At 44.1% G+C, this 26,450-nt stretch overlaps 1 protein-coding gene across 2 annotated transcripts in view; it reads left to right on the top strand.

The window, feature by feature from the left end:
• The window catches only part of MTHFD1L (methylenetetrahydrofolate dehydrogenase (NADP+ dependent) 1 like), a 152,872-nt gene that overhangs the window by 81,670 nt on the left and 44,752 nt on the right, over positions 1–26,450 (top strand). For both annotated transcript variants that reach the window (XM_036414087.2, XM_036414088.2), the window contains exons 21-24: positions 15,688–15,827; positions 21,268–21,309; positions 22,252–22,352; positions 22,879–23,056. In XM_036414087.2, the coding sequence (XP_036269980.1) occupies positions 15,688–15,827; positions 21,268–21,309; positions 22,252–22,352; positions 22,879–23,056 (461 nt within the window). The remainder of the gene's footprint in view (positions 1–15,687; positions 15,828–21,267; positions 21,310–22,251; positions 22,353–22,878; positions 23,057–26,450) is intronic.

Here is a 26,450-nt window from a genome sequence, read left to right as displayed (position 1 = left end):
TTGGTTGGCTAGGTGGACACTGAAATATGTAAAACTCAATAGTTTTATATCAGTTTCAACCATAAGTGTCGTTTTGACCATTAGTGCTTTGATATAAATAATAACAATAAAAAATTACCTATGATTTGAAAGTACATTGGTAACCAGTTCAAAATGAAGCAGAGTAAAGTAACTTTTGGGATGGAAGGTTTATCTCAATGGGATGATAAAGAAATACCTCTTGCAATAGAAGAATCTATCTATAATAATAAGAGTATAATATGCTCATTAGTCTGGACATCCTTCCAGACGACCTTCCAGATGAAGCCATGGCTGCAGGGGAAGCAGGGGTCCCAGGTGCTTGCTGGCGGCTGGAGGGAAGCCAGTGCGGGCAGCCCCAGGAAGGAAGGCCTACTCTTGCACGAATTTTGTGCATCGGGCCTTTAGTTTAAATAGAACTGTAAAACAGAAACTAATAAGTCAGCCTCATACTAACTGGCAAAGCCCTTAAAGGCTAAGTAATGTATTCAGGAACACTGAATGCTTACAATCACCACTATAGTCATCATTATTCTGGAAGTCCTGGCCAATGTTATAAAACAAGGACCATTACAGAGTATAAATATTGGAAGGAAAGAGACAGATTTTTCATTTTTATGTGTAGTGATTGTATAACTGGAAAACCCAAGACTTATTGTAAGTAAAAAGTTTTGGTTGGCTAGTTGGATACAATATAAATATGTAAAAATCAATAGTTTTATATCAGCAATAAAGTCTGATGCTGTAATATGGAAAATATCCTGTTTTTATGTGCCCCCAAGACTATAAATACCTAGGAATAAATGTAACAACAAATGAGCATATAGAGAAAAAGCTATGTAAGTTTATTGGAAGACACAGAACAGGACCAAATCAGTGGTGAAGCACATACCATGTCTTTGGACGGAAATAATCAGTGTTAAACAGTCATTATGCCCCTGTCAAACTAACATGTAAATAGCTATAAATTACTCTACTAGACCATGCACACTATACTATGCTGCACAATTCAGTACTGTGCTATTATATAGCTGCCAAAGAAGGTATGGAGGGAGATGAGTTTCCTGGTTAAGTTAATAGTATTTGTCTAAATTCTAGAATACATTTATGAGGATAAAACAAGGTAAAATTTAAAAATAATAATAATAGATGACTTATCTAACTCTAGTTACCAAAATAAGATCGTACTGCCATAGTAATAAAGAGAGACACACACAGAAACTAATACCGAAAGGACACCCTAGCCCAAAAGGACACCCTAGCCCAGCTGGTATAGTAGTTGAACATCGACCCATCACCAAGAGGTCTAAAGTTCTATTTCCAGGCAGAGCATATGTCTGAGTTGCTGGCTCATTCCCCAGTAGGAGGCATGCAGGAGACAGTCGATCAATGTTGTTTCTCTCTGATTGATGTTTCTATCACTCTCCCTCTCCCTTCCTCTCTAAAATCAATAAAAACCGGTTTGGTTCAATAGATAGAGCGTCAGTCTGTGGACTGAAAGGTCCTAGGTTCAATTCCGGTCAAGGGCATTTACATTGGTTGCGGGCACATCCCCAGTAGGGGGTGTGCAGGAGGCAGCTGGTCGATGTTTCTCATCGATGTTTCTAGCTCTCTATCCCTCTCCCTTCCTCTCTGTAAAAAATCAATAAAATATATATTTTTTTAAAAACCATTAAAAACAAAAAACACCCTAGTTTTTGTATCCTTAAGTAGACTGTTTCATTATATGTAGGAATTAATAATTTTTAATTTTTTTATTGTTTAAAGTATTACATATAGTAGAACATATATCTTCTTTCCTCCCCCCCCCATTGACCTTACCCCAGCCTCCCCTACCCCCTATCACATGTCCTCATCCCACCCACCGCCCACCCCCAGTGTCTTGTGTCCATTGGTTGTGCTTATTTGCATGCATACAAGTCCTTTGGTTGATCTCTTCTCTCCTCTGCCTTTCTGCTGTAATTTGACAGTCTGTTTGGTACTTCACTGCCTCTGTATCTATCTTTTTGTTCATCAAGTTATAATGTTCTTTATTTTTCATAAATGAGTGAGATCATGTGGTATTTTTCTTTCATTGCCTGGCTTATTTCACTTAGCATAATGCTCTCCAGGTCCATCCAAGCTGCTGCAGATGGTAAAAGTTCCTTTTTTATAACATCATAGTATTCCATTGTGTAGGTGTACCATAGTTTTCTAATCCACTCATCTGCTGATGGGCATTTAGGCTGTTTCCAAATCTTAGCTATAGTGAATTGTGCTGCTATGAACTTAGAGCTGCATATATCCTTTCTGATTGGTGGTTCTGGTTTCTTGGGATATAAAGTCATAGAAGTGAGGTTACTGGGTAAAATGGGAGTTCCATTTTCAGTTTTTTGAGGAAACTTCGTACTGTTCTCCACAGTGACTGCACCAGTCTGCATTCCCACCAGCAGTGCACAAGGGTTCCTTTTTCTCCGCATCCTCACCAGCACTTGTCGATTGCTGATGTATTGCTGATAGCCATTCTGACAGGTGTGAGATGGTACCGAATTTTCCTTTTGATTTGCATCTCTTGGATAATTAGTGACTTTAAGCGTGTTTTCATATGTCTCTTGGCCTTCCTTCTGTCTTCTTTTGAAAAGATTCTATTGAGATCCGTTGTCCATTTTTTTTTATTGGATCATTTATATTCCTTTTATTAAGTTGTATAAGTTCCCTGTAGATGTTGGATATTAAACCTTTATCAGTGATAACATTGACAAATATAGTGGGCTTTTTTATTGTTTTGTTGATGGTTTCTTTTGCTGTGCAAAAGCTTTTTATTTTGATGTAGTCCCACTTGTTTATTTTCTCTTTAGTTTCTATTGTCCTAGGAGTGATATCTGTGAAGAAATTGCTTTCAGCATGTCTGAGATTTCTCTGCCTGTGGATTCCTCTAGTATTTTTATGGTATCCCGTCTTATGTTTAAATCCTTTATCCATTTTGAGTTTATTTTTTGTGTATGGTGTAAGTTGGTGGTCTAGTTTCATTCTTTTGCCTGAGGAATTAATAATTTGATACAGACGACATTTCAGATCAGTGGCAATGGATGGACTAAGGATTAAATGATGTTCAGACATTTGGCTATTAATTTTAAAACAAACTGAAGAGTCATGTATCACAATATATTCAGAATAGAGAGAGATTAAATTTTTATTGTGAAATTAAAACCTGGAGCTTTAAGAAAAACATAAAAAATGTTTAGTATTACTTTTTAACAGATTTCTATGGTACATGGAAAGGTGTTCATGACATGAAGTAAAAGAAATCAAGTTGTAAAACAATGTTTAAAATATATTTCTCAATTTAAAAATATGTAGTAAATATCTACTAGATGCAAGGAAAAGGCATGGAAGAAGTATATCAAATTGTTATTTTTATTTATCTGTGGGAAATAGTGACTTTCTACTTTATTTATTTGGCAGTCTATAAATTTTCAGTGTTACTTTTGTTTAAAAAAAAAAAAGTAAAAATTGACGTGAACAGGCTGAACAATGTGACATGCAGCGAGGGAGGAGCACTCAGGCAGAGCACACAGATGGAACAGATGAGTGTGGATGGAAACCTGTCAGAGGGTCCGGGGGACAGTTTTACCAGAATGTGAGACGTGGGGAGATGGATTTCACAGTTCCATGAGGTCATTGCAAAGGGGAATAAATGATAATCTGAAATGCTATGCTTTTAGTTGCTGGTGGAGATAAATTGACAGCTTTTAAATGATGGTTCCAGTAAGGCTCTCCTGAGATGTCATTTGAGGCAAGCCTTGGAGAACACGTAAGTTGCAGTCAGTGAGGCAGGACCGAGGTGGAAGAAAGGTCGTCAGCACCGGGTTTGGCAGAGAAGACAGATTGGAGTGACATTCTCAGTGTCCTTCAGGGTCATGGTGGGGAGTCGGTATGGTTTCTGATCTGTGAGGACTCTAAAATGATTATGTAAAGAGTTGGTACCGGGACTCCATTTATAAATGGTGTTTCTTCCCAACCACCCCCCACCTCCACCCCATCAGATGGGCCCTTCCCTGAAGAGAGGGGAAGGAGAGGCCAAGGTCTCACTCAGTGGGACTCCCCCCCAGGATGGGGACCCAGCAGCAAGCAGCTATGAAGCCACTGAACCACCTCTGGGCATTTCCAGAGGTGAGATCCCACTCCCGAGTGGAAAAGCAGGTTGTTGGATTCTAAGCACAGTCTCACACATGTTAAACACACGAAGCAACACTCCACTTCATTTATGTCTCTTACACATGTGGAAGCGTGACCCAGATCAGCACCAGGTTAATCTGAGTTGCTGGCTGTGGGAAGGCGGGAGGGAGCTGAGCTGAGCAGGGCTATGCTTCTTTGGTGGCAAAATATTAGTGTTTGCTAGCCATGCGTGGGGGTGGGCGGCAGGGAGAGGGGACTATGGGTCTATAATTTAGGAGATGGCAGAGGTCATAGCCGTGGATTGGCAGTGGCCATGGGTATAGGGTCAAGCCTTCACTTGGTGTGGGGCTAAGCCTGGATGCGAATAGCTCTGTGTGGTGGGTCAGAGGCATTCGGTTCCTTTCTAGCAGGAGTGATGGTTTGGATGTACCCACCCACACTCTTCTGTTTCCCTGGGGATGAGCCGTGGAGATGTCAGTGGCTAGCCTGGGTGATCAGGCCGACTGAGCAGGGCGAGGCTAGCTCCCTGTGAGCTGAATTGAGAGACATGAACGAGGCCGTGAGCTTTCTCAGGGGTTCCGCCTGGTAGCTGGCCGTCAGGGAATGTGAGGATGGCTTCCTGCATCTCTGTGCTCCGGCGCCACACGGAGATGCTCAGTGACGTTCTAAAAAGTGAATTTTGTTTCAAATGTTCGAGCGTTTAGCACACAAACCTCCTGAATGTCTGACACCAGGGGTCTGGGTCCCTTGTTTTGGTTCCCAGCCCCGTCTTTGTCCAGTCCTTTTGTTCTGTGTGTCATACAGTTACATGAATGTTTTGGTTGACTATGTATTGTTTGTGGTTTTTAGGGTCCGATAATACTGTAATGATATAACTTGTAAAATACTTAAAATTATATATATATATATATATATATATATATATATATATATATATTCTCCCCCCAAAAAAACTATTTCTTTGTTTATCACACACGAAGGAGGTAGAGGTTAGAGGTTAAAGTGCAGACAGACCTGAAGCCCGAGGAACAAGACACCTGGAGCCCAGCACATGCAATCGGGCATGCGTGCTGGTCCTGCCGCCCTGATTCAGTTCTGTCTGGTCAGACACTCAGTTCCCTTCCTGGCGCAGCTTGGAGGCCCCAGTCAGAGTTATGGCCACATCTCAGCCTTCAAAAGTACAGCATCTCTTCTCCAGCTAAACCGAGCAAGCCTCACACCTTTTCTAAGTAAAAAACTGTAACCTTGCCTTGAGTCCCAGAGTTACTGTTGTGCAGAGAAGGAAAACTCTGGGTCATGTTCAAATAATGAAGTGATAGAAATGGAAAAAGCTATCCTGTGTCTAAGTAGGCTCTAGTTTTACCAATGAATCGGGATTATGTTCACTGACAAGTCAGCGCATCGTGAAGAAAAGGTGACCCCAAGCAAATAGAAGTTTATTTCTTTGTCACATCAAAGAAATCCACAGTAGGCAGCCTGGGCTGGCACAGCATCTCCTTGATTAAGACATTTTCTGATTCTACGAGGCCTCCTTTGAATAGAAAAGCAAGTTGCTGATCCACCCTCAGCATGACATAGCTCTGGTGGGTTTTCCAGACACAGACTTGAGTTAATGCCAAGTGATCCCTGTCACTGTCTCAATTTCCTTTTGACAACATCTGCCAGGTAGCCAGGCAGGGATTAGGAGAGAAGACCTAAAATATTATTTTTAAATGTTACTGTCCTGGGGCTGTGCTCCACGTGGGGTGAATTGAAAGGATCAGGACACAAGAGTGTCCAGACTAGAGCATGCCACGCATTCTGTTGAAGATAAAAACGTGGAAGTAGAGATGCTCTCTTTGTGGGAACAGCCCAGGACTTCTTCAGAAATCCATCTCAAAATCTCAAGCCTCATGGACATCATGTTTCTTGTTTTTGTTTTTTGGGTGTTTGTGGGGTTGTTTCTTTTTCCGAGAGGAAAGGGAGAGAGAGAGAGCGACATCAATGATGAAAGAGAATAATTGATCAGCTGCCTCCTTCACTCCCCAACCTAGAAATCAAGCCTGCAATCCAGGCATGTACCCTGACCAGGAATCAACCATGATCTCCTGGTTCATGGATCAACACTCAACCACTGAGCCATATCAGCCAGACAGGACATCATGTTTTAATGCTTCCCTTTTGCCAGTATAAGGAACATGATCATAAAATATTTGTATGTATTTAGCATGTATATATAATACAACTACTCATTTTTATCCACTGCTTTACCTAAGTTGCACCCCTTTCTAGATTAAGGTCAGGCTGGGGAAGTACCAAGCGGAGAGGAGAGAAAGATGGCAAATTGAGAGTTTGTTCTTTGTTCAAACAAAATGAGAATTACATCGAACTTTGGTTTCAGCGCCTTCTGGGGTAAGGATGGGGTAGAGGTGAGGACATGAGAATGATTCCTGTCTCCTCATCACCTTTCCCCTATAAAATGTTTAATGGAACATCTCCAGGGCATCTCTCCTCTGCCAATGTGTAGAGAGCTAGCCAGGGACACAGATTCCATTGGAAATGGTGACAAGGGCCTGATTTGTTTTCTTCTCATCAAATTTCCCAGCCATGTGCTGGGGTCCTTGGCATGTATCCCCACAAGTTAGGAGGAACTGCACATTGATTTGGTGACACACAATGGGTCTCCTCCTTCAATTCGAAAATCCCTGCTTTGCCTGCCGTATTTAGTCAATATATTGTAGAATCTGCCTGCTTTCGTGTTTAAAGTGTTTTTCTTTCGTCTGTCCTAATGTCTTCTATAATCTGTCACACTAGGAGTGCTGGTATTTTTTCATTTGTTTTCAGACTCAGTAACCAGAGTTCCACTTGCTAAGTTTTTTACACTTGCAGAAACAGCTATTCTGGGCTCTTTGATGTCTTTCTTTTCCTGGAAACCTTTAAGATAATACATTTACATTTGACGTTTATACTTTCCTCCTGCTTGGTTTTATTTTCGAAAGTTCTATTTCACCTTGTTTTAAGTTAAGGCGTGTCAGTAGCAGAGTTTTTCAGGGTCAGTTTGTTTCGCGGTGTCTCTGAGTGTCCAGTTCTCTGGGGCTACAGAACAGCTCTGCCCGTGCAGGCATCCAGAATCCTCGGCCTGGAACCAGAGCGATGGGACGGCCATGTGTTTTCTAAAAACGGGAGGGGTGAAGCCTGGCCATGGCCGCTCCATTGGACAGACGCTCGTGAGCCCTACGGGAAGATGGGAACTATTTGGACCCTAGATTCGGGAATTCAATTCGGTTGGATTTCTTAAGGGAGGTATCAATAAAAATAACATGTATAATTTGATTTTCATGTAAACATTTTTTTCCAAAATTAAATTTCGCTTTGGCCAAAATTATCTTACAAAACAAGATGATTAATGATGGTTCCGAATAACGTGAAGCAGTGTCTGTAACTAATTAACTCTGGGGAGGAAGAAAATTCTGGGTCCTGACACAAAACACATCTATGTGGCATTGCTGGCACGTTCAGGGCTTTTATTACCGCCAAGAACATATGGTTCCAGTGGACTCCCTCCTTTTTATACTCTGCTTATCTTTTCTTTTTGCGCAAACAAATCCCCAAAAACTTTCTCATGTGTTCTCCGTGACCACCAAACCTCCCCTAGTAGCTACAGACATTGCCATCCATGAAAAAAATAAGGAAGAGGAAGATGCATGCTGCCGTTAATATCCGGATTGTTTTTTACTGTTTTTTTCTTTATGTCTTCCAATAGGTGCCCACTTGATCTGTGTACCCTAAGACATTTAATAAATTTGACCCTAAGACATTTAATAAAAACAAAGATCACAGATTAAGAAGACAAATCTAAAACAGCAAAGGGGATTTAATTTTTTATTTTATTAGATATATAGATGAAGTGGAGCTTCAAAATTAATATGTTTTAAATCAAGTTCACTGTAGGGGTTTTTTTCCCCCCCAGCTGGAGTAATAAGGCTTAGTTTCCCTTGTCGTTATTTTAATGATTCATCCTGGTTTACTTTGCCTCCTTCTATAATAGTAAATGGAAAAAAAGAATTAAACTTCTCAAAGGCTGGCCCACCTTGAGTTCAAGTTCAGAATTCCTGTGCCTCTGTGGCTTTGAAGTCCACTCTCCCGGAGCTTATCTGCAGACAGCTGCTGCTGGGCAGACGTGTTTACACGGGCCGACAAGGGGCAGAATGAAGAATCTAGTTTCCATTTCCTGTAGCATTGTTCAGCTAGAGCCCACAGGCAGGCCGGTCCCGCGTATACCTCGCTTCTTCCCAGGTAAAAGTTTTCTTTCTATTACTGATTTGTCATGAGAAATTGAAGCACTGACCGAACGAAAACTGTGGTCTTATTCCTCCCCTCTAGTTACAAGCAATCCCTCCGAGGATTAAGTTAGCCAGATCTGCCCGGAGCAGATGTATTTCTTATCTCCACCCAGTTGAAGCCGAGCTGATGGTGAGGACTAGCTCTTCTGTGAGACTCTCACAGTCTGTAAATTTAAGTTCGTGCCCAAAAGTAAGGGGAAACTCAATGTGTTTTATATTTGCTGTGTCCGTGTGCCGTGTATATCCTGGGAAGAAAAATTATTACTGCTACAGGATGACTATGAGACCTGAACGTTCTAATCTTCTGAGTACACGTGGAGTAGAGGGGCCCCTGTGACCTAGCACGCCGGAAACTCAGTTTGCAATTATGGTCCGTCCAGTGGTCAGAAACTCTCAGAAAAAAGTGATCTGGGTGCATCAGTTTAACTTGCAGAGTGCAGAGAGCATTTTCCCCAGTGCAAAAGCAGAAGTGGGGATTTCAGGTGGAGAGTATTTGCTCCCTTCTCCCCACTGTGTGCTCACAGAGGTAACAGGACCATGCAGCTTGGAGAATGCCCGGTGAGGGCACTGGCTAGTCACTCCCAGCTCGCGATGGGAGGGCGGCCGCCTGGCTGCAGAGCAGGAAAGCCCCATCCCAGGGCCTGGCTACTTCCGGAGGAAGGTGCTGAGTGCTGAGTGCCCCCTGGCCCCCAGCGGCCCATGTGGTTCCCAGGAGCCCAGGCTGCACGGACTCTCCACCTTCAGCCTGTTTCTGCGGGTGCCGGGTGCCAGGCCCAGGGGGCACTGCTCTCTGGTGCTTCCTCTCTCAAAGGTCTTTCTTTCCCACCACTTTGTGCCCTGCTGCTGCCCAGCAAGCAGCACTGTGGGCGCGTAGACCAGGAACAGAAGAGCACGGGGTGTCGTCCCTAAATGCCTGGCTTTCAGAGAGAAAACAAACTTTGGCTTCAGTCAAAAAGGGAAAGAGGAAGTCTCAGAGTGGAGAAGACTTTTTGTCATCCCAGCAGTTAGAAAGCAAGTCTGGCCGCACCTGGGAGGGCGCAGGGGACGAATTTAGAGCTGCTGCTTATGTATCAAAATATGGGAGCCCGAGGCGTGAAGGTTTCCATTGGCACCAAACTTACCGAGCAATGGAGCTGAGAAATGCCACACGATGGCGGGAAGGCAGTGCGTTGTTATGCTGGGAAGGCGGTGGGTGGGGCCCGGCATAGACTGCACTTGGATGGGCCTTGACCGCAATCCGGCCCTGTCCCCTTAGAGCTGGGGACTGACTGAAGTGCCTAGTCCTGAGCTTCGCAAGCTGGAGCAGAGGACAGGGGCCTTCCCAGGTGTCGGAGGGAGAGTGAGATGGGAGGTCTCGTCCATGCGTGGCCCAGTCAGGGCTGTGGTTTGTGATTCCATAGAAATGGGTTCAGTAAATGCACTAAAATAAAACAATGACACTGTTCAGAAGTAAATGAAATAGAATTAAGATTTACCAGCAAAATGGTAAATAAATACAAATTTTAAAACGCCAAGGGGAATTCAAGAAAAATGGAAAATAAACACAAACTTTAATACACCAGGGGGAATTCAAGCAAGAAAAAGTGCAAAAGGAAAGGTTAGAAGTAGGTTCCTTTTTCATTAGGTAGTTAATCTTTCTCATCTTTGTCATGTTAAAAATGTACTGTTTCCTCACTAAAGACATGCACACATAGACAATTGCTTAAATGAAAGCAAAATAATAGAAGTTCAATACATCGGTGGATGAGAAGAAATGAAGTTTTTCCTCTAAATTCTGGGATGCCTGTGTTCCATCAGAGCAGCGCACCGAGTGTCCAGAGCCTGTAACACAGAAAGCAGAGCTGAGGGCCCTGGGACACCCCGGGGGCTCGTACCTCAAGGCGGGGACGTGCCGGCACAGAGGAAGTTACTTTTCTCATGGCTGAGCATTTTATGAACCCATAATTTATAGGGCCTGCCTGTTGAGGTGATGATATGAATGCTTTTTTAAAAAATTAGCAGATCGTTGAAAACGTATGTGAGTCCTAATTGCCATGGAAAGCTTCTTCTGTGTGTCCTGCGAGTTGATAAAATAACTCGGTATAAAAACCATCCGGTCAAGGGTATGTACCTTGGTTGCGGGCACATCCCCAGTGGGGGGTGTGCAGGAGGCAGCTGGTTGATGTTTCTTTCTCATCGATGTTTCTAACACTCTCTCCCTCTCCCTTCCTCTCGGTAAAAAAAAAAAAAAAAATCAATAAAATATATTTTAAAAATAATAATAAATAAAAACCATCCCTCTGCCTCACCGAGGAGTTTCATTGGCATCGCACGGTGGCTGTGTGTTGTTGTTTCTTTCCATTTGTACACCAGGATTCGGGGTGCCCTCTGGGGTCAGCATGGAAGCCACTGCTGGCTGTCCAGCTTGCTCTTGCTCTGCAGCGGAGCCCCGAGCTGTTTCCCCTGCATTACGCTCAGTGCAGTCCTCAGCGTCATCCCTCCTTGTCCAGGCCTACCGACACTTCCTTTCTGAGCAGATTGTGAGTTCTGAAGTCTGACTCAAGCCATGCTCCTATCTCACAGCTTCTGTGCTTACACAGTAAATCAGCGTTTCCTGTTCTCCTTCATGTGGCAAGAAGACTAGCGGCAGCCTCCGCCCCTCCCCCTGCACCACACGGATTGCCAAGACAAATAGCCAGGAGGCATGGCAAACGCTTCCTCGCCAGCCTTTCTGGATGTCTGCATCACACGCTTTCCAGGAATGCCCAGTCAGAGTCAGTGCGCTTGCCTCAGGACTCCAGAGCAAGTCCATAGTAAAGTCAACATGAGATCATTCCTCAGCCCGAACCCCTTTTAAATGCACTGAGAGCAGCGACTGCAGTGAGGAAAGGTGTGCCCGTTTCAGGTTCCTGGGAAAACGTGCCGGGCTTCTGGGCTGACAGTGTCTAGGAAACGGCCTGCCAATCAGAGTGGCTTGTCCCCTTCTCCCATCCAGACCCCCTGAGGTTTGAAGACACAGACACAGGGCCCTCCACCGTGTCCACTCCAAGCTGCTCCTTGTCAGTGACACCTTACTAAGTGTTCCTGACTTCTGTCATTACCGATGGCACACCAGCTTACCTTTTCCATTTGGAAGCCACAGCTCCTGGATCTTTAATACTGCATCCTGTTTTCTTCCCTGAGTTAGTTTCTCTCCCTCTCTCTCTCTCTCTCTCTCTCTCTCTCTCTCTCTCTCTCTCTCTCTCTCTCTTTTAAAAAATATATTTGTATTGCCGAAATCGGTTTGGCTCAGTGGCTAGAGCTTCAGTCTGTGGACTGAAAGGTCCCGGGTTCGATTCCGGTCAAGGGCATGTACATTGGTTGCAGGCACATCCCCAGTGGGGGGTGTGCAGGAGGCTGCTGGTCGATGTTTCTCTCTCATCGGTATTTCTAGCTCTCTATCCCTCTCCCTTCCTCTCTGTAAAAAATGAATTAAAAATATATATATATATATGTATTGATTTCAAAGAGGAAGGGAAAGAGGGGGAATTGAAACACCAATGACGAGAGAGAATCTTTGATTGGCTGCCTCCTGCATGCCCCCAGTGGAGACCAACCCGGGCAGGGCGACTGGGCTGAAGTTCTCTTTATTACTCCCCCCCAAATTTGTCTCTTATAATATGAATTTAAACTAGCTAGCTAGCTAGACATTTAAAATGGCCATTCTTTACCAAATATGACATTTATACCTTTTATTAAAACTTTTATATTTTATGAGAAAAAAGAGAAGTCTGCTAGGAACTTTTACTTCTGTGTTAAATGTCTATCTACCTATCTTGCCCTAGCCGGTTTGGCTCAATGGATAGAGTGTCAGCCTGAGGACCAAAGGGTCCTGGGTTCGATTCCAGTCAAGGACACATACCTTGCTTTCAGGCTCCTCCCCAGCCCATCGATCTCTCATATTGATATTTCTATCTTTCCCTCTCTCTTCTACTTTCCCTAAAAATCAGTGGAAACATATCCTCAGTGAGGATTAACAAATGTCTATCTACCTATCTCCACAGAGTGGTAGCCTTTACTTTAAATCATTATTGGCTCCGAGTCCCACTCCAATGTTTCTTCGTATCTTTGTTAATTCATTTATTTATACGTGCCAGGTACAGTGTTGGGGACTGGAGATATAAGTTATGGTCCCTGCGGCAGTTAGGATTCTGGATCCTGCCTGCCTGCCTGTCTGTCTGTCAGTCTGTGGTCTGTATTTGATGCTGACCAGCAGGACAGTCATCAGCAATCCAGTACTGATGGCCTTGCCGTCTGTCTTTTTCCCTAACTGGAGCCCACTCTATGCTGACCTTTGACAAAGTGAACAGAGTATTCCTCTTGTGGGGTCTACTGTCCCGCCACCATGCTGGTTTTCCCAGAGGCACCTTGGCATGGGGTTCGCTGTCAACTCTCTGGTTTTGACCACCACTAATAAAATCACTAGAATTGTCCCAAACACTGTATAAAAATATCTGCTTCTTTAAGTTGTTCTGCATTGCTTGTTCAAAAACAAAACAAAACAAAACAAAACAAAACAAAAAAAGTGAAGGAAAAAGGGATTTGTAGCTCTATTCACTCTAGATTGAATATTTTTAAGGGAATCTTTTTCAGTTTGTCAAAAAGCATATCAAGAGTCAAAATTTTTTTGCGTGCTCTGGCCCTGTACTCTCACTCCTGGGAATTTATTCCAAGAATGTAATTTGAAAGAGGTTAAAGCTCATACACACAGATACTTTGCAGCGTTATTTATGTTGGAAACAACCCAAACGTCCAATAACAAGGGAACAATTTGTAAATCTTGATACATCCAACGTAACAAAATTGTAAGCTGCCACTTATAGTCATAAATTTTGAAAGTATGTAATACAGCAAGAAAACTCTGATAATCTTATTTTAATTTTTCTTCATTGTAGAACATATTACAGATGTTCCCTTTGTTTGTTTGTGTGTGTTTCCCCCCCCCCCCATTGACCCCCTCCATCTCATATCCACCACCCAGGCCTTCACCACTCTGTTGTCGGTATCCAAGAGCTATGCATATATGTTTCTCCATTAATCACTCCCCTCCCACCCACCCCTAGCCCTGTCTTTCCTCTGAAATTTACCAGTCTGGAAAACTCTGATAATTTTAACGTAAAGGGGCAGAATTATAAAATTATGCCTACTGTATAAAAATTATGTGGGCATATGAAATACTAAAAGGAAACCATAAAGAATTAGATCAACTGGTTGATTATTTGGTAAAGTTTTGGGGTTTTTTATTTTTTTAATTTTTTTAAATTTTTTTTACTACCAATTCATATCTCTGCTAAAAATGATGGCTGTGGGCCAAAACTGGTTTGGCTCAGTGGATAGAGCATCAGCCTGCCTACTGAAAGGTCTCAGGTTCGATTCTAGTCAAGGGCATGTACCTTGGTTGCAGGCACATCCCCAGTAGGGTGTGTGCAGGAGGCAGCTGGTCGATGTTTCCCACTCATCGATATTTCTAACTCTATCCCTCTCCCTTCCTCTCTGTAAAAAAATCAATAAAATATATATATTTTTAAATGATGGCTTTGGTGGTACTGTCATTATATATAGAGTATTTTTCATAAACTTTCGTTTCTATTACACTCATAGTGTTGCTTTCCTGGAGCACTGTGCTTCTCACATTTCAGTGGGCATTCATCTCACCAGGGGATCTGATTCTCTCCTGAGGATCTGGTCTCACCCGGGGATCTGATTCTGATTCGGTGGGTTCGGAGGGGGCCTGAGATTCTGCATTCTCACAGAGCCCTTGTGCTGCCGGGCCTAGAGTCTCCCTTTGTGTAGGGGGCTTGGCTGCTGACCCAGTGGCAATAGTGTCGTCTTGGGAGGCGGTGGCAGACATTTTCTCTGCTACCTCCACGCTCACCACAGCAACCGGTCTAGCAGTTAGGGAGCAGCGGAGGAGATGGCTGATGATGAGTATTGTCAGAAGGAAAAGTGTCTCTTTTAGCCTTCTAAGCTCTTCTGGCTGGTCTAAGAATTGGCATGAGAGAGTTTAACAGGAGAAAACCAAGTTTAATTCCATACATAGGGGAGCGCGGTGAGATGGGGCTCACGGCAATCAGGCACCTGGGGCTTCTGTGCCATTCTGAATTAAAGAGAAGAAGTGGAAGTCTGGGGCTTCAAGGAGGAAGAATTCACACGGGGATGGGAAAGCCATGCAGAGACTCCCGGGACAGAGAGGACTCTGGTCCCCATCCCTTTGAAGCCCCCCTTCCACACGCAGCTCATTGTTTGCGGATGTGTCCAGTGACGGTGCTCCTCCTGGACCAGGCCATTACCTGGATTCTGCTCCGTGGTTAGGGGGAGAGTAAACGCTTCTGGAGCCTTTTGGACCTGGGCTTCAGGGGTCTTTGGTTCAAAATAATCTGCCTGCCAGTGTGGCACATTCTGGGGAGAGACCTGTTCTGAATCCCTATCGTGCCCTCTGGTTATGGACTAAAGGTGCTATCTATGCCCAGCCGGTGTGGCTCAGTGGTTGAGCATTGACCTGTAAACCAGATCATGGTTTGATTCCCGGCCTGGGTTGTGGGCTCAATCCCCAGTAGGGGGCATGCAGAGGCAGTCAGTCAGTGATTCTCTCTCGTCATTGGTGTTTCTATCTCTCTCTCCCTCTTCTTTCCTCTCCAAAATCAATTTAAAAAAATTTAAATATGCTATACCGTATCAAGCTTGATAATCAGCCTCCTTAAGCCACTCAGCTAACTTGAATTTTTTTCAATCAACAGAAATGGTGGGGTGGCACTGAAATATGATGATTCTATGTAGGATAGAAAGAGTGAGAAAGCATCTAATATGGTCATTACGCTAGCAGTGGACTTTGATACAATTTGGAATCTGATTAAAAAGCTGAAAATCCATCTGTGTTAAGGAAAGCTTTGCTCAGAGTTACTATCCTGGGAAGGAAAATCTAAAGAAGCGATAAGGCACAGTGGTGCGGAGCCGAGAGCGCCAGCTTGTAGGGAATGTAAGGAAGTGGAACATTTTCTGAAAGGCGGGACCGGCAGTCTGCCTTTGCCCATGCACATGACGCAGTGCTGGGCATGACCTGGAGGTGGGGGACTTCGGCTGTTTTTTGAATTGGAACCACACCAGTGGTTGGCAAACCCTGTCCTGCTGTGTGTAGACGATAATAGCAAGTTTCCCACTTGATTCTCCGCAGTCACTGAAGCCGGCTTTGGTGCTGACATCGGCATGGAGAAATTCTTCAACATCAAGTGCCGAGCGTCCGGCCTGGTGCCCAACGTGGTGGTGCTGGTGGCGACGGTGCGCGCCCTGAAGATGCACGGAGGCGGGCCCGGGGTAAGTCCCACCCCCTGCCCAGGGGGCCCCGTTGTAACGTGAGGATAAAGCAGAACTAAGCCCTTGAAAACTCTAACCTGCTAGTAGCTCCAGATCTCTAGAATGTCTCCTTTCTCACACATCGCCATGATAGGGCACTGGGAGTTTGGTAAGTTCTAGGAAACAGGAGCACCCACAGAGTTATTGCTAAGCAGTATTTCGGAAGGGAGCACAGTGTAACCACTCCCTAGCCCTAAGAGTCACAGCTGAAGCTCATGTCAGCATTTTGTAACCGCACGGTGATGGGAGGACAGGCTCTGGCTCCCGAACAGAGGCCAGACGGACGGACCCATGGCTCCTGTGGGTGAGTCTGGTCTGTGTTTGTACAGTTTTTTTGGTTCACTGATTTAATCTAGAACTCTGTGCCTTCTGTTTCTGTTTATTATCAGTTCACTTTTTAACCCTCTCATGTCTAAGAGAGCTTTGCTTGGAAAACAGAAATTCTGTTTTCACATTTTGAAGGCTTTTGATACTAATCTATCTTATTATATCGATATACAGAATTTACACACATCTGAAAGGAATTTTTTTTCCAATTCCACAGACAAAGTGTAAGTGTTTTGTTTTTGTTTATTCCTTTTTTAGGTATTTTCAAAGGAAGAATATGAAATCTTATACTGATTAATCATTTTCGAAATAAAATAATTTGGAGTAGCTTTATCATTTATACTGTTGCTCTGTTAGACAAACTGCCCAATCTGACTTCTTAGGTGTACTGTGTACACAAGTGATTATTACATGCTGCACACTGTGGTCCTCGCTGTTTTTGTCCTAGGAGAGACCAGCGATATTTGATGCCAGTTTTCAGATGAGAAAGTGGAGGTTTGCAGGGCTCAGGGGATGTTGGTAGTGTCAGGGGCCAGCAGAGAGCCATCTGGAAGCCTGGGGCTTCGATCCAAACATCCACCGTATGTGTAACAAAGGATAAACATTCTCTGAACCGCAACCCCACTCTAAGCATTTTATTCTGGCCTAAAGCATCATCACTATTTCACATGGAAGGTTGACATAACACAGATTATAAGGCCGTAAATCCTAAAGAATTCTGATTCTGCTTAAAACACCGCTTGTAGCTACAATCACTTCTTGTCTTTAGACTTTAATCTATATACCAGCTTCCATTTTCAACATCAGGTGAACTATTTTTGCCATTATGAGATGCATTTGCAAAACCCCCTCCCTGTTTTGCACCCTGAAAAGTACAAAGTCAAAAGGGCTGTAATACTGGCAAGGGCTTGGCGGTTGTCTTGCCTAGTTCAGTCATTGTAAAGATAAAATTGCTGAGGCTCAGAGGGGCTCAGTGGCCTGCTTAGTATCACATATATTTAGAGGACTAATCAGATGTAAAAATCAAGGTCTCTTTGCTTCTAGTCCTGTGCCTTTCCACACTCTAGTCTGTGTCCTATGAAAATTCTCTACATGATTTATAACCCTATTCCAGTTTGTCTTAATGCATGTGCTCATTGTTTTACAATAGTTGCATTTTCTGCTCGCCTTACTCTTTCCCTTCACTTAAAGTCATGGTTTCATGCCAGTGGTGATTATAACAGAGCTCAAGTCACAGATAACGTTGGAGGGTAATAAAGGGAAGGATCAGGAAGCCGGGCGAAGCTTTGCATCACTCCCTGGAGCTTCAGGGCGCCTTCTGCGTCACCGTTTTATGAATGTCTCTATATATGTCTCCCTACTCAGCTTTTAATTCCTCGAGATTAAGGACTGTGTCTTCTTAATTTGTGTGTCCCTAGTGCCTGGCATAGTCTGCATCCAGGAAATGTTTTCAGTAATTGAATAATAAATGAGCTTTCATCTTCTTAATCTTATAGTTCACATTACTCATCTCCGTGTCACTCCTTCTTACTTGAATCAGCTCCATGGTCATTTTTTTTTTTTATCCACTATAGTTTCTACTTCCTTTAGATATCATTACACAAACAACCATGCTGTCTCTTCTGTTTATTCAGCTTGGTTGTTTTCCATAGTTTGTGCAGTGGAAAATCCTGTGACCCCTGAACTTGCCCATTTTAGCCTCAATCATTTTGAATTCATATCCTGTCTTCCTACGTGCTGAGCATTCTTGGTGCAACATCAGAACTAACATTCTCATCCAGTTTCATTATACAATTCACTCTCTAAACCCGTTGGTTTAAGGAGGGCTCTTTAGAACCAATAGGGCATGTATTTATATAAAAAGAGATGTATTATACGGAATTGGCTTATGCAGCTATAGAGGCTGACAAGCTCAAAATCTGCAGAGTGGGCCAGTAGGCTGGAGACGCAGGAGGGCCAGTATCCCAGGCCTCGCCCCAGGCTGAGGAATTCTGCTAGAGAATTTCCTCTCACATAGTCTCCACGTTCTAATCAGACATTTCAGCTGATGGGATGCAGCACACCCATTGTGGGGGGCCAACTGCTTTCCTCAGAGTCCACTAATGTACATGTTATGTAATGTACATATTACATGTACATTACATGTACATGTTATTCTTAAAACGCCCTCACAGAAATACCACAATAATGTCTGACCAAATATCTGGGCTCCAAGCTGCCACATAAAATTAACCATCACACCCAGTATTGCTGGTTTTTGGTGTATGGAGCAATGACTAGATCTGGTTTTATGTTTTCTGCATTAAAACCAGTTGGCCTGGTCCTGCCTTCTTTCTGACCTTCAGGCCTGCTTCCTCATAGATGAGTTCTCCATGCAGGTGGGGGTCTTTCTCTGGGACCTGCCTTCCCTCGCACTCGTCTCGTCACATGTAATAGTGTCTCGGATGCACTAGCCAAACTCCGGGTCCTCCTCATCCTCCATGCATGCCTGGCCTATGATTGGCCCTTTTCCTTCCATATTTATTATAGAATTGGTTCAGACAATTCCTTGAAGAATCTGTTATGATTTTTATTGCAATGGCATTAAATCAATAGATCAGTTTGGGGAGATTTGATAGCTTTCCAGCTAAGAACGTGGGAAATCTCTTCATTGATTTAAATTTTTTCAAATGTGTTCTAATAAGGATTTATAGTTTATTTCACAAGGGTTTCTACATCCTTTTACAGATGTGTTCTTGTGCACTTTATATTTTTAAGTAGTGTAGCAGGTTACTTCTGGATTCCTACATATTGCTCTTATATACATACTAGTACAGTGACCTTTCTGACTTCCTTTTTTTAGATGTAGAAGTGACATAACATTATACTAGTTTCAGGTGTGCAACATAATGATTTACTATGTGTGCACATTGCAAAGCGATCACCACAGTAAGTCTAGTTAACATTTGTCACCATATATAGCTGCAAAAAATTTTTTTCTTATCATGAAGGTTTTTAAGAATTACTTTCTCAGCAACTTTCAAGTTTGCAACACAGCATTATTAATCATAGACACCATGCTGTACATTACATCCTTAAGAATTTTATTAATTGTTCTACTTCAGCTATTGATACTTTGGAGAGTTCTATATGGGCAATCGTATCTGAAAATAATGACAGTTCTGTTTCTTCCTTTTCAATCTTTATACTTTTTTTTCTTGTCACTAACCAGATCTTCCTAGATGCAATGCAGTATTAAATAGGAGTGGTAGTACTGGGCATTCTTTCCTTATTCTTGATCTGAAAGAAAATGTTTTTTTATAGTTCATCACTATGATGTTTTCTGTAGACTTTTAGTATATGTTCTTTATCAGGTTGAAGAAATTACTTTTAATACACAGTTTGCCGAGTTTTTATACTAACTAGGTGTTGAACAATTTTCTTCATCTATTGAGATGATATGTTCTACCGTTTTAATCTATCAATGCTGCAAATTATATTATTTAACTTTCAAATATTACATGAACCTTTGGAGGATATGTTTAGAGAGAAGGAGAGGGAGAAAGAGAGAGAAACATCCATGTGAGCCAGAAACATAGTTCAGTTGCCTCCCGTATATGCCCTGACCAGGGATCAAAACCTTATCGTAGGTGTGTGACCTGACCAGGAATTGAATCCAGAGCCTCTTAGGTGTATGGGACAATGTTTAATAGCCGAGCCACCTGGCTAGGGTGACTTTGTTAGTCTTTTAAGAACTAGTTTTTGGTTTAGGGACCCTCCTGTTGGTATTTGTGTACAGCCCATTCTTCCTGCTTTTGCTCAGTGTTGGATTCTGCAGAACATGGAATGTGTGCAAGCTTGGCAGTACTTTTTGTCCTTTTTGTCAATCTAGCATTCACTCAGTGCTGGGGAAACCCATCTGAAAATACTTTGTTTTCATGCGTGATCCAAAACCAATCTGGCCGAAACAGGTTTGGCTTAGTGGATAGAGCGCCAGCCTGCAGACTCAAGGGTCTGGGTTTTATTCCGGTCAAGGGCATGTACCTTGGTTGCAGGCACATCCCCGGTGGGGGGTGTTCAGGAGGCAGCTGGTCAATGTTTCTCTCTCATCGACGTTTCTAGCTCTCTATCACTCTCCCTTCCTCTCTGTAAAAAAATCAATAAAATATATTAAAAAAACAAAAAACAAAACAAAAAACACAATTTGATCTGGTACTTCTTTCCTAAGGATTTCCTAAGGACCTCTTCCACTGAGAATAAGTCACCATGCCTTCAGCAAATCAAAATGTTTTCCAGGGTTTCACGGAAACCGGTAGCAGGCCATTGATAAAAACCACGAGGGGTTGTGGGAAAATACAAAATTGGGTTTCAGAACCCTGCTCCATTCAAGCTCCTGGTCTGCTCCCGTTTGCTTTATAACCTTCGACTGGACACCTGCATTATCTCTCTTTCTCAGTCTTTAAGCTGTCCTGCCAACCTAGGCCAAAATAAATAGTAATGGCATTGCTTTAAAATGACTTAGAAAGATGGTGTGCTTTGTATAATTCAGGTATTGATCATATTATGAATTCTATTTTATGCTAAGATAATGGGCAACTTTATGAAAGTTCTCAATATTGGCTCAAATTGGAATTGCCTGGGGGAATTTTAAATATTACTGATCCTGGGTCCCAGGCCCAGAAATCCTGCTTTAATTTGTCAGGGTGGGGCCTGGGAACCTTTTTTTTTTTTAAGCTTCCCATGAGAATGTATGTGCAGCCAGGACTGCCAGTTACTGGTTTAAAATGGCAAAGTGTACTTTTAAAGGCACCTTCCCTAAAAGTGTCTGATTTGTTTTTCTTTCGGCCCATGATGAATTAGAAGAGCATTTTTTAAAAACTGTTTTTAATTATTTGAGAGAGAAACATCAATTGGCTGCCTCCTGCAGACCCTCTACTGGGGATCAAACCTGCGACCCCTGCATGTGCCCTGACGGGGAATCAAACCAGTAACCTCTCGGTGCATTGGACAGTGCTCAGCCAACTAACTGAGCCACACCACCCAGGGCTAGCGTAAGCCTTTTAATGAGATAATTCTTCATTTTGTCTCACCTCAGGTAATTGCTGGTGTGCCTCTTAAGAAAGAATACACGGAGGAGGTAAGAGTGATCACTTGAAAAGGCCACAGTGGAGAGTCATTCAAACCCAGTTAACCACTGGCTTGCAGTTGAATGCAATTAGTGATGAGTCCTCCACCCATGGCGTCTTAGAAAAGTGCTCTTCTAATAATCCTAGAGCAGTGGTCGACAAACTGTGGCTCCTGAGCCACATGTGGCTCTTTGGCCCCTTGAGTGTGGCTCTTCCACAAAATACCACGGCCTGGGCGAGTCTATTTTGAAGAAGTGGCGTTAGAAGAAGTTTAAGTTTAAAATATGTGGCTCTCCAAAGAAATTTCAATTGTTGTACGGTTGATATTCGGCTCTGTGGACTAATGAGTTTGCCCGGCCACTGACCTCGAGGAAAGGGTGGGGGTTGGGATACAGCTCATTCAGTTAACGCTTCAGTGTTGAGAAATAATAGATATGGGCTTTATCTACTGCTCCTTACCCCCAGCTCAAGGTCTTTAGCACAGAAACAAATACACAGCTTCTATCCATGTATTTAGGCGTGGGGAAAACTGACTCCTGGCTTTATGACTTGCTAGTTACTTGACTCTGTAAATAGACTTTGGTTTACTGTCAACAGTACCTCTCCTCTCCTACAGGTGGCGCCAAGGGGTTGAGCAGAGGCTGGCTAGCCAGCTCTCCTCACCCTTCTGGAGCCTTGTTTTTGTCCACTAACCTGCAGGGGCGTGGGCATGCTGCTTATGTCCTGGCCACTGGTCTGCTGCAAAAATAGCTGCCTGGCTCAAGACTCAAATAGGCCATTGGAGTCAGAATAATTTTAGAAATTATTTTGAAAAGAAGCCTCCTCCTCCTTCATTCATCTCTCTGGGAGGAGAATGGGATCTGTGTGTATGTGCGTGTATAGGTCTAAATAGAGGTGGCCCTCGCAGCTGCGTGTGGCGGGATGCGATGCATGGGGGTCTGGTTTTCTTGCAGAACATCCAGCTGGTGGCGGACGGCTGCTGTAACCTCCAGAAGCAGATTCAGATCGCTCAGCTCTTTGGGGTTCCTGTGGTCGTAGCTCTGAACGTCTTCAAGTAAGTCAGGCATCCTCCTTTACACGGGGGCGTAGCGCTGGGGCCACCCTGCAAACTCGATTTCTCTGCTTCGTCGGAAAGCGTCCAGGAATACCCCGCTCTTTCTGTTTGTTTGGTTTGGTGTGATTGGTTTCATCACAGCACAAGTGTTCTCAGATGGTCCTAGGAAAATGAAATCTATACAGTGACTTACATTTCTTTGGCCTTTTTTTTTTTTTTTTTTTTTTTTTTAATTCCACCCAGCATTTCTGTTTGAAAAAACTGTGGCTGATCAAAGGGATGTGTTATGGAATTTTCTCAATAAAACGCTTAACAACTTGAAATATTTGAATCATGTTGCAAAGGGATCCCCCCCACCCCCATGCCTTTTCTTTAAGTCTGATTTATTTAAACACGATGTAACCACTTTTGATGTTTAAAATATATTCAGTGTTAGGGAACAGAGTTCTGTATAAATGGTTAGTCTTTCTTTTAAAACATCCCTAAATGAATGCAGATGCAAAACCACAAACGTTTTCATCACCAGGACTGACACCCGGGCCGAGATCGACTTGGTGTGTGAGCTCGCCAAGCGGGCCGGCGCCTTTGACGCGGTGCCCTGCTACCACTGGTCCATGGGCGGAAAGGGCTCGGTGGACCTGGCCTGGGCCGTGAGGGAGGCTGCGAGCAAGAGAAGCCGCTTCCAGTTCCTGTACGATGTCCAGGTGAGACCCCACCGCGGTGATGATGGCCAATGTTTCTGTACTTGAACCGGTGCTGACAGCTGTGCCTGGCTTGTCCCATCTGGTCCTCACAACCACCCACAAGCAGAGGAGGAAGAGAAGGTGAAAGGTTAAGCCAGTGGTCGGCAAACGGTGGTTCGCGAGCCCCTTGAGTGTGGCTCTTCCACAAAATACCACGGCCTGGGTGAGTCCATTGTGAAGAAGTGGTGGTAGAAGAAGTTTACGTTTAAAAAATATGGCTCTCAAGAGAAATTTCAATCCTTGTACTGTTGCTATTTGGCTGTTGGCTAAGGAGTTTGCCGACCACTGGGGTAAGCCATCTGACAGGGCCTCATTGCCAAGGGCAGACCCGCGCTCCCTGCCCCAAAGCCTGTGCCCTTGACGGTTCTCTGCTTCCAAATAATAGGCAGGGGAGAGGAGCAGCTTTGGAGAACTGGGACCAACAGCTAACACTTCCGGGATTGGCACAGGAACAGACTTTTGAGCATCTTCAGAAGGCTTATCTAATCTCAGGTGGTGTTTCCTTTGTTCATTTCTACTGTAACTCTTCTCCCTCGTTTTAGTGTTCTTGAGCTATGTTTAGTATGTTTAAAATTTCTTTTAATTATGGTAAAATACACATAACATGAAACCTGTCGTCTTTACCATTTTTAGGTGTACAGTTCCGTGGTATTAAGTATATTCACATTAAACAATAGCTCCCCATTCCTTCCTTCCCCTCTGCCCCTGGCAGCCACCATTTTGCTTTCTGTCTCTATGGGTTTGTCTCATAAGTGAGACTATGCAGTGTTTGTCTTTTTGTGACTGGCTTATTCAGTTTTCAGTTCCTTTGGGCTGAATATCATAGACTGGGCAGCTTATAAACAACAGAAATGAATTTCTCACAGTTTTGTAGGCTGGGGAGTCTTAAGATCGAGGCAGATTCAGCGTCAGGTGAGGGTCTTCTCGCTGCATCCTCACAGGATGGAAGGGTGAGGGAGCTCCGTAGGGTCTCTTTTATAAGGGCACTAATTGCATTCATGAGGGCTCCACCCTCATGACCTAATCATTCCTAAAGCCCCACCCCTCGATACCATCACCTTAGGAATTAAACTTCAACACCTTTGCTCAGTCATGCTCAGCAGAGGTCTGTGGAAGGAAGGGCTTCAGGGATGTATTAGGATGGTTAGCCCAGAACAGGTCAGTCATGTCGCAAAGCCACTGTGTGAATGAGACTAAAATGGTCTGCGGTACACAGGTGGTAGAGAGTCAATAGGGTGAGGGGACTTGGTTTTCCATGAAGAAAAGAATTCTAATTTTAAGCTGTGGGTTCTCTGACCCTGGAGATGATAAGCAAAGAGAGATCAGCCCTGCAGTGGGCACATCAGGCATGTAGCCAATCAGACGGTGGCTGGCTCTGGTGATCTCATATTCCTCCCTGCACCCTGCTGCCCCGGTAAACCTTGGGGGTGGGGGTGGGGAGATGTCTCAGCCCTTTCCACAAACTGTAGGAAACTGACTCACAGACCATCACCATCCCGTCTGAAACACCCTCCCGCTCGGAGCGGCAATGGCAGTTTTGGTTTTTAAATGAATGATTTCATAAGTGTGTCTCTTTTCAAGAAGACCATCCCCGGTGAAAAGGTCAGGGAATAGAAGACTGTGCCTGAGTTATGCTGTCTCACACATGCGCACTCACCCTAAGATGAACCCTTTTCCTTCCCACTAAATTCATTTTTCCTGAATTCCCATTCTTCACGGAGATAATGCTGTTAAAACGTCCGCTCTCCTGTGGAAAGGGGAGATTTATAACAGTGTGGTCTAACGTCCTGGGTTTGATAGGTGGCCTCAAGGCCAGGATTCTTACCTCCTCTGCCAACATATGCTGCTCCCTTTTCTTATAACAGAAATTAGATTTGAGCTGCATAATTGTTTATTTGATAATCAGCCTCCCTGCCTCTTGCTACATGACTGTTTGTGAGAAGAGTCAGGACTGCTCTGGTTCACTTCATACTCCCTCAGCGCTGTGTTCCCGCCACTGGTGAGGCGATGTTAGATAACATGAGCCCGTTTACAACCCTGTCTTGTAACGCGGTCGATAACCGAGCTCATCCTCTTTCCCCCCTGATTTCTTGCATATTTCGTGCTGAACCTTTGTAGACTAAGTAATGGTTTTCTCGAAACTCTTTCTATTCCCTTTTGTTCTTTCCCCCCCACCCCTACCCCCAATGACTAATCGTTAAGTGCTTGGCAGCCTGGTAGGTGTGGGATCGCTCTGCAGAAAGAAAGACGATAAAATGCTTTTGGATGACTCACCCTGCTGCCCCTGCTTCTCAGTTCAGACTGGGCTTGTGTTGTGTGCCTTTCGGGACCTCCTCCAGCTCCATCACCCTCGGAATGTAGTCAGTACAGGACCCATGGCGTCTCATTTCTTACTGCCCCACCCTGCCCCAGGCCTGTGTTACAGAAGAAAGCCACCTGAGATCACTTGGAGGGCACTGGAATAGTGTGGGAGCACAGGGCATGATTGCTTGTGTATGGGGAGTGGAAATGGCTCAAAACCCCCATGGAAAGAGGATCAGTTAGAGAGGAATAGAGACACCTGACCGAATAGACACCGAGGCTGGACAACATGGGAGCCATAGTTAAAGCTACCCTGATAACTTGGGGGTCTGTGCTGAACTTTACAGAAGATTGAGATAAGCAGCCACTCCTCAAGAATAATTCCGTACATTTTTAACCAAGTGCACTGAGAAAGAAATGTTGGGGGTGGCAAGAGCAGCAGCTGGTGTTAGAATGGTGGAATTGGACATACCTGGGCACAGCAACCTGGGTACTTGGGTTCTGGTTAGGAAAGAATTCAGGGCCAAGACTCAAACCATAAGAGGTCATTTATTTGGAAAATCACAGAGGTAGAACAAGTAATTCCTAGAAGTATTGGGCTTGGGAACAAGTTACAGAGGCAAAGGAAGGGCCCTTGGAGCTTAAAAGTGAGGAAGATCGCGGTGATGCGTGGTGGGGAGTGGGGGTCAGGGAAGGAGGGGAAAAGCCCCAGGAGGGAGTGTGCACTGGGTCCTCTGTCCTAGGGTTTTAAAGTGGAGATTTTAGGGGAAGTCTCAGTAGGATCTGCAGCAGCCTTCCAGGTGTGTTCTTTCAGGATCAGGGTCTCCACTGATTGATTGGTCAGCTCCAGGGCAGGGGGTCACTAGTCCATGTACCTGGTCCTGAAGTCAGTCTGGGCGGAGGTGTTGCTTGTCTGGTTTTGCTGCTTTTCTGGGCCTCAAGCTGGAATAGAACTGAGGCCTAAATGTTATCTTTAGGGAGGAAAGGTCAGAGGGTACGAACCAGAACCACATGCTAGGGGAGGAAAGTCACCCGGGAATAAGGTCCCACTCTT

Source organism: Pipistrellus kuhlii, unplaced genomic scaffold (genome assembly GCF_014108245.1).
Source record: "Pipistrellus kuhlii isolate mPipKuh1 unplaced genomic scaffold, mPipKuh1.p scaffold_m20_p_5, whole genome shotgun sequence".
In the NCBI taxonomy this organism is placed as follows: Eukaryota; Metazoa; Chordata; class Mammalia; order Chiroptera; family Vespertilionidae; genus Pipistrellus; species Pipistrellus kuhlii.
Note: the sequence above shows the minus strand (reverse complement) of the source record. Positions and strands in the feature narration are given on the sequence as shown.